This window comes from Nansenia antarctica (genome assembly GCF_963989245.1).
Source record: "Nansenia antarctica genome assembly, chromosome: 7".
NCBI classification, from domain to species: domain Eukaryota; kingdom Metazoa; phylum Chordata; class Actinopteri; order Argentiniformes; family Microstomatidae; genus Nansenia; species Nansenia antarctica.
In genome coordinates this window covers 49,269,007-49,281,123 of record NC_137677.1, presented here as the reverse complement: position 1 = coordinate 49,281,123, position 12,117 = coordinate 49,269,007, and the positions used below count along the sequence as shown (strand labels likewise).

Genomic DNA, 12,117 nt, shown 5'->3' with positions numbered 1-12,117 from the left:
TGCACACTGCACACTCATGTGGTGAAACCCAAAACTTAAAGAGGCAAGCAGACAGTAGAGGAAAATAATGGTTTAATTTGATATGGAACAGAAACACTCAAAGGGCTGTGGATTAGTGGCTTACAGGCGTGGGCGCTGTGCTGTATAATCTTAGTTAGTGGCTATTACTGGTCAGAGTCTTCTTAAGCAATAATACGGCCCAGCCGAAAGCCTCTACCCGTGCCATAATTGACCTTGGCACTGCCTAAGCCCCATACAGCAGCCATTAGGATGGGGAGTGATGGAGAGAGAACCAGTGTCAACCAGTGTTTCTTATGTTCTTTTAGAAGGTGTAGGTTTTGGTGTGATTCCGTTTTCTCACTTCTCTCACAGTGTCTACCTTCTTTTTTTCTTCTTTTTTTTCGCATTTAGTGAAAATGCGAAAAACACATGGAAAATGTGTGTCCCCACACATTGTATAAATGGTTGTACTTGTTTTTACGAAAATGTCGTGGTGGTCGCATTTATTTTCCCCAAAGTTCTTGTTAAACTGGAAATATCTGCCCTCCCCCCACAAAAAAAAAATACAAAGACATATCAGAGAACATTTAACAAGAGCGCAGTGTAATTTCTCTGCTTTTGAAACCCATATTTCACTCCCATACCAGCGACCCTGCCCATCATTCGCCTGAGAGCACTTTGCTAAATAGCAATCCTCCAATGAGACACCAGCACCACATGGCAGGCTGGGATTGGCTCGGGGGCATGAATGATGCGTTTTGGGAGAACCAATGGGCTTTGAGTAAGGGGACCTGAGTCACCCTGTCAGTGTGCTCCGTCACTATCCCGTCCTTATGCGCACACACACACACACACACACACACACACACACACACGACACACACACACAACACACATCTCTCTCACTTTGAACCCTGCCAGTGCCAGAATGGGTGGCTGAGAATGGAAACAGGCACACTCTCAGACACACACACTCTGTCCTTAACCCCGCCAGCGCCAGAACAGGTGGCAGAGGGGAGAAGGGGGCATATTCTGTTGTTGTGAGAGAACTGACCCCCCCTTTGGGTATAGGAAATACACACACCTCAGACATGTGTGGGACGACTCCTCTTTAGGCTGTTTAGCCAACATGGCCAGCCCTAAGGGATTGTACTAGCAGTGTGCTCCTCGCCACTCACACACACACACACACACACAGAATTACACAAGCCCTCGCTTTAACTGCCGACAAACAAAAAGGACTGAAGGACTGTCTTCGCTGTATTTGAATCCACTCTCATTCTCTGGAATGACAAAAAATCGATATATCTATTATTATTATTATTATTATTATCAATGTTTTCTTCTGTATATTACCGTTTCCAAATTTCTGATTTCTTTGAACTATAGTAGCCTATTTCTTTGAAACAGTTTCCTAAATGCGTCTCTCTTCTTTAACAGAATATAACATTTGATATATTATTCATCTAATCAGTGAACGATAAACTATTCTTTATGCCGGTCTTAACAATGCTGAAATGACATAATTCTACTCTGGCATTGTATGTGTCTCTGGGGTTAACTGGGGTGAGAGGAGCAGATGGAGCGAGTGGGTTTTCTCCAGGGCTAAATTCTGCTAGTGCTGCCTGCCTGCCTGCCTGCCTGCTTGCCTGCCTGCCTGCCTGCTCTGCTAGCTTGAAGGATTTGTTGTTGAAGACAGCGCTAAGCCCTAAAGTGATGAGATCCTGCTGGCTACTGCTGGGCTGTCGTTCTCACAAGACGTTTCATAACCTTAAGTTATCACTACAAGTTTGATCCGCAAATGTACACGGGATTATGTCAGGGCTGTTCGCCCAGATTTAACTCTGAAGGACTGGAGGGAAATGAGGATTGTGTCAGATGGGCTTTAACTCCTTGTTAGTTCTGACTGTACACAGACAGGGAAAATATGTTATTATTGCCTGTCTGCAGGTTTGGGATTATTGTTGCCTCACATGTATGAGAGGAAATTAGGCTCTTTGGGGATTACAGTAACCAAGATTCAGTGTGGATCTTTAAAGAATAAAAATGTTTTTATTGCGATTCTCGATATTACAATTGAGAATCATCACAATACATAATGTTATGGTTAGTGTATTCATGTTAAAAGGGGACATTTGTGTGCGTGCATGTTTTTTGTGAGAGAGTGAAAGAGATGTGCTTGCAATAAATTCATGCCTATATGAGCGCGCACGCGTGTGTGTGTGTGTGCGCGCGTGCGCGTGCGCAAAACAGCGACTCATTCCACCTCCTTTACTGTCAGTCAGGCTCCTGTTCCAGACGGTCCCTGCTTCAGATTGAAGTGTAACTAACCGTGCAGCAGCAAAGTTTGTGTTGTGCGGCAGGATGAGGTCGGGCCTGGAGGACAGGGCGGAGGGGACGTCCCACCATGCCCATGATGCATAGTGTCCTGTGGCCCCGTCGAGTCCCCCCAGACCCACCTGATTGGCCTAGGAGATGCTGACTGAACACACACACAAGCTCACTCGGGCTGAACACACACCCACGGGTGCCGCACACACAAGCGCCGTCTGAATACAACGCCATCCGCTGAACAGACACACACACACACACACACGCACACACACACACCAGCTGAACAAACACCCAGCAGCCGAAGACGGAGTGCCAGGCTGCCAGGCAGAGATGGGCCTACACTCACTGATTGGCAATGGCACTCTCTCAAAATGCAACAATATCAAAGCTTTAAATCAAAGGCAGAAGGTGTTTTAAACTCGTGCTTTATTTTACCTGGTACTTCCTATCAAATGGCATCGTAAACCCTACTTGATGATTTACTGTAGTCATTATTTCAAACGTTTTGACATATCATAAAGTATTTAATAACCACATAATTTATTGACAAAGATCAGGGAAATACCATCTGAAACAGCACCGTTAAATAACAGGTGTTCAAAGATATTATGCATTCAAAAGGATTGTGCTTTGTGACTGCAATACATTTGCTGCGGATACAATGAGCATTTTAGCTGTACAATGTTTAATGTTCCTCAATATCTATTTCACTGTCACTGTGCATCTTTTCACATTTCGAATTGGAAACATACCCTCATGTAGTGCGTGTTGGGTATCTTTCCTCTGAGTCTGAGCTGTTCTCCGTGCAGGGAAGCAGGTGATCCACCCCGGGCAGATCCAGGCGGTCCAGGAGGAGTTCTCCCCCAGCCAGGAGAGGGTCCAGTGGGCCACAGAGCTCATCTCTGCCTTCGACCAACACCAGGAGCAGGTTAGTTAGATACAACGGAAAGGAGTCTAACATATTTGAATGAATGAATGAATGAATGAATGAATGAATGGTCTTTATTGTCATTGCTATAGTACAGGTACCAAACAACGAAATTTGGGAGGGGTGGCTCCCCTGGTGCTAGGAAAGAAAAAAAAAGAAAAGAAAAAAAACAGGAAGGGAAAGGAGCTGGTTTACATAAATAAAGGCTATGTACACTATCCACTATACTATACTGTACAGGTAAGACGACTAGGGTTGTCATATTGCACATAGTGTTATTGCACATTAATTTAAAGTGTCGCAGTTTGCAGGCTTGAAATGTACACATTTGTGCCTCAGCACTACTTGATTTGAACATACAGTATGTAATGAAAGACTCTCTTCCAGCGTGGTTACAAGTGGACCTACATAATAACAGTTAACTGTAATCCTAATGCAACTGCATGATACGTTAAACAACGTCATGTTCAGATTGACCGGAAATGGCGACCTAGTGTAAAGAGCAGCTCTGTATGCCTTAAGAGCTGCTCGTCCCTGCCGGTCTCTGGCCTGTGTGTCTTTAGGCAGGATAACACAGGGCTTGCTCTGCTCTGTGATAGGAGAGGTTGGCAAATTAGTGTAGAATAGTATTGTTCCTAATTTAGTGCATGGCTGGATCCTGTGTGTTTAGCTCTGTGGGCTATCTGCTTAGGAGACCATAGTGTGCTAATACACAATCTGCCGACACCTCTCTCTCTGCCAGTGCTGCTTACACTAAGCATCGCCCGAGGGACCGATCGTACCCATGCCTCTGCCCCGGTGTGTGTGTGTGTGTGTGTGTGTGTGTGTGTGTGTGTGTGTGTGTGTGTGTGTGGGTGTGTGTGTGTGTGTGTGTGTGGGTGGATGGGTGGGTGGTGTGTGTGTGTGTGTGTGTGTGTGTGTGTGTGTGTGTGTGTGTGTGTGTGTGTGTGTGTGTGTGTGTGTGTGTGGGTGGGTGGGTGGGTGGGTGGGTGAGTGAGTGAGTGAGACTGTGAGTGTGTGGGTGTGTCTGTGGGTGGGTGAGACTGTGTGTGTGTGTGTGTGTGTGTGTGTGTGTGTGTGTGTGTGTCTGTGTGTGTGTGTGTGTGTGTGTGTGTGTGTGTGTGTGTGTGTGTGTGTGTGTGTGTGTGTGTGTGTGTGTGTGTGTGTGTGTGTGGGTGGGTGGGTGAGTGGGTGGGTGAGTGAGACTGTGTGTGTGTGTGTGTGTGTGTGTGTGTGTGCGTGTGTGTTTATTATCATCTAAGGGGTTAGAGCAAAGAGCAGAGCCATCCCCTTTGTCTGCTGTCATGGCGTTTGTTTGTTTCTGATCATTCCCTCCTCCGGTTATTGACTCTGAACGCTCTACAATGTCGGCCTTTTTTCTTTCTTTTTTTAACCCCTGATTGACAACATTCTGCTCCAGATATTGTATGTAACTTGTGACGTTACGTTTGATAGTGTAGGAGTAGGAGATTTCATTCACTCGTCAGTCTGTTGAATACTGATTCACTGTTGTAACTTAATAACCAACTGGTCTTCCAAATTGATATTACTTGTAATCATTACCCAAGTATTTTAGAAAATTAATGATCATTATTAAGTGATTTGACAAATTAAGATATACTGTATATTATATATAGAGAGAGAGATAGATAGATATAGATAGATAGATAGATAGATAGATAGATAGATAGATAGATAGATAGATAGATAGATAGATAGATAAAGATGAGTAAAAAATGCACCTTTTGTGAACTAGTTTAATGTCACACTGAAAAAAATTTGAAACATCCAAACTTTAATTTAAGTAAATGTATTCTGAGAAAAAAATAATCTGTCATCAAGAAATAATTATTTCTGACAAAACCATGTGTGCCACAATTATTGTTACCCCTAGAAATTCTTATGAACAAAAAGTAACTGAAGCATTTTTTCCATTTATATTTTACTTTGATCAGAGTGTTTAGGTTTCAAGCAGTAATCCATGACTTCCTGTTTCAATGGGGTATAGATATGAGAGATATATATATGAGAGAGAGAGAGAGAGAGAGAGAGAGAGAGAGAGAGAGAGAGAGAGAGAGAGAGAGATACAGTGTCTATGAAAGGGGTTTCACTGCACATAGTGAATATCACATAGTGATGAGAGCAGTTGTCATGCCATTATGTTGTTTCCATGCAGGCGTATCTGATGTAGCATTTTCATACCAAGAGAAAACAATAGTGACTTGAACACAAATATAAAACGCACATCACAGAATAGTTTTGGTTCGCCACACTGAAAAGGCTTTATTGATTTATGTTTTTCTCTATAACAAGTTATTTTCTACAACTAATGGGGAATTCTAGTGTGTCACTTTTCTGTTACTCCAGCATAATGAGTTGTTCCAAAGATTACATCAAAACGTTGGCAATATATTAATATATATATTAACATAACAAAACATATAAATACATTATTCTCATGCCACTTATCCTTAGAATTATGACAATCACATTACATATAGATTTGAGAAATAAAGGTTTAGCTTTCACTCCGTAAATGTGCAATGTTAAACAGTCCTTGCCTTCAGCTACATTACCAGCTGTTCACAAACGTATGATACAACAGCGCTTGTGTCTTACCTGATGTACCTTTTACCTGATGTACCCTTTACCTTGTGGCTTACACGCACATCTCCTCTGTTCTACAGTATGTTCTGTCTGCCGTGTTCCATGTGCTGTCTCCTGTGTTCTATGTGCTGTCTCCAGTTTTCTATGTTCTGTCTCCTGTGTTCTATGTGCTGTCTCCTGTGTTCTATGTACTGTCTCCTGTGTTCTATGTACTGTCTCCTGTGTTCTATGTACTGTCTCCTGTGTTCTATGTGCTGTCTCCTGTGTTCTATGTACTGTCTCCTGTGTTCTATGTGCTGTCTCCTGTGTTCTATGTGCTGTCTCCTGTGTTCTATGTTCTGTCTCCTGTGTTCTATGTGCTGTCTCCTGTGTTCTATGTGCTGTCTGCCGTGTTCCATGTGCTGTCTCCTGTGTTCTATGTGCTGTCTCCTGTGTTCTATGTGCTGTCTCCTGTGTTCTATGTGCTGTCTCCTGTGTTCTATGTGCTGTCTCCTGTGTTCTATGTGCTGTCTCCTGTGTTCTATGTACTGTCTCCTGTGTTCTATGTGCTGTCTCCTGTGTTCTATGTGCTGTCTCCTGTGTTCTATGTACTGTCTCCTGTGTTCTATGTGCTGTCTGCTGTGTTCTATGTACTGTCTCCTGTGTTCTATGTGCTGTCTCCTGTGTTCTATGTACTGTCTCCTGTGTTCTATGTGGTCTCCTGTGTTCTATGTGCTGTCTGCTGTGTTCTATGTTCTGTCTCTTGTGTTCCATGTGCTGTCTCCTCTGTTCTACAGTATGTACTGTCTCCAGTTTTCTATGTGCTGATATTGCAGGCTATGACTTCTCTGAAGGGTTTGATGTGATTTGCATCCCTGTATGCATGCTGTCCCCATCCCCTAGTTGTATACACTGGCCCTACCCCTGCTCTACCCTGACCTTCCCTCTATGTGCTCTCTCTCCTGTGTGGCCATCTCCTCCAGGGTGCGTTCACCTTCCGCGGCAGTATGATTGACATGCCCTCACTGAAGCAGGCTCAGAACATTGTTACTCTGGCATCCGCCGTCCCAGCCCAAGTGGGGTGAAATGAGAAGACGAGACTGGAGAAGTGAGAGGAGAAGGGAAGACCACCAGAGACCCCAAAACTCACTACTCAGAACTTCCCCCACCGTACCTTGTGCACTGCATTTGTTGTAATTAATGTTTTTATTTAGTTTTTTGAGTTAATGAAATTAAAACTATAAATAAATGAAATTAATTCATTTGGTCATATTCTTGTCTTACTTTTACTTTTATGTTGGTGATGGCAACTCAGGAACATGGATGAAGTCTCCATGGCAATCGAGTGGCCGGGGTTACTATGGGGCATTTTCTTGGCAGGCTGAAGTGTGTGTGTGTGTGTGTGTGTGTGTGTGTGTGTGTGTGTGTGTGTGTGTCTGTCTGTGTGTGTGTGTGTGTGTGTGTGTGTGTGTGTGTGTGTGTGTGTGTGTGTGTGTGTGTGTGTGTGTGTCTGTGTGTGTGTGTGTCTGTGTGCATCTGTGTCTGTGTCTGTGTGTGTGTGTGTATTGTGTTTTCCTCAGTATGTGTGTCTATGCCTCCTGCCTCTCCCGGGTCATGACGGATGCTCTCCCATCTCCAGGGTTCAGGCAGCTGGGCGAAAGGCTAAACAAACACAACAAGCCACGGTTGTTGTTCTATTCAGTCTGGGCATGGTGGGCCCACCGCCCGAAGCCTCCAGCCTAAAGCATGCCCACTGCTCCTCCTCGTCCCTCTCCTCAGCCACACAGCGCCCAGCTCCCAGCACCACCGCAACATCAAAGTCCTGTTAGCCAAAGAGCCTCCGTGAATTTAGTTAAACCAACAATTTAGCTTTTTGTTTCTTTGCCTCAGTAAGCAGAATGGCTGCTGGTGATTGGACTGAGGGCCACTGTTCTTGGTGAAGGAGCCGTATGAATATGTTTGAACTGGGCATGAGACACATACTGGATACACATTAACATATATATGCATACACATGCACACACGCACACACGTACACACACACACACACACACACACACACACACACACACACACACACACACTCCAATTGCTGCTCACTGAACAGTGGTGACACTGTTTAAATGTCAAATCACAAAAGCAATTAACATTTCACCTAAACACACATATATTCCTGTGCCATCAGTTAATTAAATGTCCTTAGACAAATAAAAAAATGATGTTTATAGTAATGTCCTGATGTATACTTGACTACTAAAGCCAGTGAAGTGGGTGTGATTCTAGAGTCACACACAATTAATACCCATGTTGTTCCAGCAGATCAAGGCCCTGGCTTTGTCTCTGGGACTGAGGGTGGGGGGATAATTGGGGAGGTGGGGAATGGTTAATGGTGGCATTGGTGGCCATGGCAATGAAAGGCGTGTGTGTGTGTGTGTGTGTGTGTGTGTGTGTGTGTGTGTGTGTGTGTGTCTGTCTGTCTGTCTGTCTGTCTGTGTCTGGGTGTGTGTCTGTCTGTTTGTCTGTCTGTCTGTGTGTGTCTGTGTGTCTGTGTGTGTGCGTGTTAGATACTGTATGATCTATTGTGTCTGGAACTAGTCGCTCAGGTCTGCGATCCGTGCCAGGCCAAGCTCAGACAAAAAGATCGAAGCCACCCCTGTGCCCAGCCATAAGCTGTCTCCTTGGCATTAAGCCACATATCTCTCTCAACCCCCCCCCACCCCCAATCTCATTCTCCACCTGCTATTATGTCCTGGGTTTGGGGGAAATGAGTGTCCTGTATTGGCTTCTGTTTAGTCAACAAACAGGGTGAGGGGACTCTGAAGAGCTCTCAAGGTCTGGGTGTGTGAATGTGGAAGTGTGTCTTAGTGTGAGCTAATATGCACATTTATATTTGGGACTAAAGAGTGAATATGGAGATATATGTCTCTGAATATTGAAAGCGATAACATGGAGGTAGAATTTAGAGGTGTGGTTAGGAGTATATTAGTGTTTGTTATGCCTATGATTTATTATGAATGTGTGCAGAACTCTGGTCAGGCAGACCCTGTCATACACTATTAGCTTGCCCGTGTGACCAGGGCTGGACCTCCTTTCTACCCCGTCTCTGTTCTTTGCCCGTGCCCAGGAAAGGTCCACTCTGGTGGGACTACTCTCCAACTCTGTCAGCCCTTCTTTGGAAGTAACAAACAACAGGTGTCCAGTGGAGTGCCTTCACCACTGCCTCTGAGCCAAGACAAAACCATCAGTCTGGCTCAAAGTTGCATCAGAGGTATTCTTGCCATACAGCTTTACCATACCCTTCACCTCTTCATATCTACACTTCTAGAAGGTTAGGCTAACTGCTATGGATCTGTCTCTCTACTGATACTCTTCTGAAATGGTTGACATGTTCCCCATTCTGTATGTATACTGTCCATTGTGAGCAGTAGGCCTACTCCTAACTTGGCTTTTCTGACTTTACTTTTCTATAGACCAGCTTAGAGTAGCCTACATTTGCTAGGTATTTGGTATAGCTTTCTACACCAAGGGAATGCATGTCTCTCCCATCTATTCTGTGTAATTCTACATGACATTTCTATTATGTGTGGAACTGACATAATCTTCTCAGCCCTAACTGCAGATTTATTTAAATACATTTCGCTGGTATTCCCTGAGAGAGTAAATTACAATTAACACGATTATAACCTCACAAAATATTGACGGGAATCAATTAGGCTGGAAGCACTATTTTCATAGCCCCGTTATGTGTCGGTCGAGATTGCTTTCATAAATTATGAGGTACAACACAGGCGGGGGAAATGCATGTATGCAAAACACTGTCAGAGGAAAATTAAAACGAAATGTTTTACATATTTTTCCATTAATCTCAATGGGACCCGTGTGGCAAAAATGGTTTTATTCGCTTAATGTCCCGCCCGGGGATGCCCAAATAATGACTTCATTGTTTTAATAGTGTGCTAATGACAATATGTGACAAACTAATCTCCACAAAAGATTATTCCCAAGCAATAAAACGACTCGTTAAGGTTTGGGGTGATGTCTTGGAGTTAAGACACAGTTTGAAAATGAATTGTTATTAAAAGAAAAGTGAGTTGGAAGCAGTTAAAGCGTGATGATTATGAGTTGATGATAGAAGGTCGCATTCAATGCGATTTAAGATCCGCTCTCATAAACGTGAGTGTCATATTGTATGCTACTTTAGACTTTGACAGCCTAATTGTTGTCCTGATCGTAAAGGGAAACTTATCCTTTGAGATAATTGACAGATTCTCATGAGAGATCCCTCTAAATTATGACATTTAAGTCCCTCTAATTTTCATAGAAATAGACTAATTTAGTAACTGGATTTTATTACATTTTTGTAGGTACTATAATGGTTTTGTAAAGATTTTATGATGCGAAAAATAGCCTATTTCAATTTAACAGTCAATGCAAAAACGACATAAGAACGTTTTCATAACATTAGATATCAAGTATCGTTACACTTTATTTAGGCCTAATTAAAGGCTGATGATAATTTTTGTATAAAGAAGATTTGGCTTTTGTAGAATATAGGAGTTGATGAAAGGCGTTGTATAATATTCTCTCAACGACCTGCGGTGAGATGGGTGTAGGCGTGAAGACAAGTCACAGCTGAAAGACATGTTCTTAACTCATTTCCATTCTTTTCAATCGGTCCATGTGAGACAATATAGGAAATGGATAATCGCTAGTTTATTGTTATGAATTAAACAGAAACAGAAAACGGAAATTAGGCTAGTGTTTAATTGTTGTTTTCTAAAAGCCAATCCGTTCGGAAAACCCCATATACATTTGTTTATAATGATGTCCAATTAAATCATTATTCCTGATAATAATTTTAGTATCTGAAAGTGACACAATTTAAAAAGAACATATGCCTATTTATTTTACCTTAATATGTCTTGTTTATAAAACAAAATATTGATCCGTTTTTATTATGCGATTGCCATTTTGCACTCAGATTTCCAGGAAATATTGGTAGGCTAATGCTAAGTATATGCAAAGTCTAATAGCTGGCAATCATAGACTATCAAGTATATGAAATACGGTGCAGGCCTATATTTTCAGCAGTCACACTGAGTGATTTGACACATGTGGACCATCACTAACCTCATTTGGGAGGGCCTATTGTCTGAGTAAAATACATGTCGGTCAGTGCAGACAGACACAGAAAGAGCGGCTCAATCATTCGGATTACTGTTATATGTTAACACAATGTTCCAAATGTGACCGAATCCGACTGAACCTCTATATCCAATCTCGTTCGTCCGAAAACATCTAGATATACATGAACAAAATAATACTGGAATTATCCGAATAATAACAAACCCAAAAAAGTGTTACCGGTGATCTTATTTATTGTGGCGTATGAGGCCTTGCCTGGGCCTGTGTTGCCACCTGACACCTATTCTGCAGCCTATGCAGAATGTGTATATTGAGGCGTGTACAGGCCTCCTTGTCACTGGATAGCTGTATGTTGTCAGAATAGGTCTAGGCCTATACTTCCCTCTCAACGGAGTGCGACTTGTGAAGTTCATGGTCTGGACTGGCCCCCGGGTGCTCTGAGCCTTTGACTCCCCCTGACTCCCCTCTCCTTAACGGGGCGAGATCAAAGGCTGACCCGGCCCCGACGGAGCCCACTAAAACCCCGGCTGCTTTGTCTGCTGTTGCTAGGAGGCTAGTAAACCAAGGAAGGGTTTCGGGGGCATGGTAATGAGACTCGTCGTTACAGTGTGACAAAGTCCTTCCAACTTTTCATTTTCATATGTCGAGGGCGAGGCTCGGTGTAGCCGCAGTTGTATTGCTTGTCAGATGTGCATGGGACTCTTTCAAGAGACGCTCAATAACTTGTGGAGTGGAGAGCGTTTGTTTTGGTGATGCTACTTCCTCAATCTTTCTACCATTAATCATCTGTTAAAATTCACCTGTCAAAGTATTTCGGTTGTGTTCGTTTAGCTATTCATTTCATTCATTCCATATGTTTTTTTATGTTTCTTTTTTTCCCGGAACCTGATAACTGAATTCAATGCTCACAATTTGTTGTAGGTCGGTCCTCATTAATTAATTAGTCTTACCCTATTGATAGCATGAATTATGTAATTGATTGATACGCATATTTTAAGCGTATATAGGGTTAGCTCTTGTCTAAATAGTTTAAGGCATTTTAAAATCTAAAGTCTAATTCTCATAGTTGATGCGTTGAACTTATTGTTATTGCCTGGATCGCTGATGATAGGCTATGGTCATTC

General features: G+C 42.9%; 1 protein-coding gene across 1 annotated transcript in view; it reads left to right on the top strand.

Moving 5' to 3' along the window:
* Nucleotides 1–7,023, top strand: part of clybl (citrate lyase beta like) — a gene marked incomplete at its 5' end in the record, with an annotated part of 59,969 nt that extends 52,946 nt beyond the window's left edge. The window contains 2 exons of the mRNA XM_080536849.1: nucleotides 3,144–3,262; nucleotides 6,832–7,023. Coding sequence (XP_080392975.1) covers nucleotides 3,144–3,262; nucleotides 6,832–6,933 — 221 coding nt within the window. The 3' untranslated portion in view covers nucleotides 6,934–7,023. The remainder of the gene's footprint in view (nucleotides 1–3,143; nucleotides 3,263–6,831) is intronic.
* Nucleotides 7,024–12,117: the final 5,094 nt, after the last annotated feature.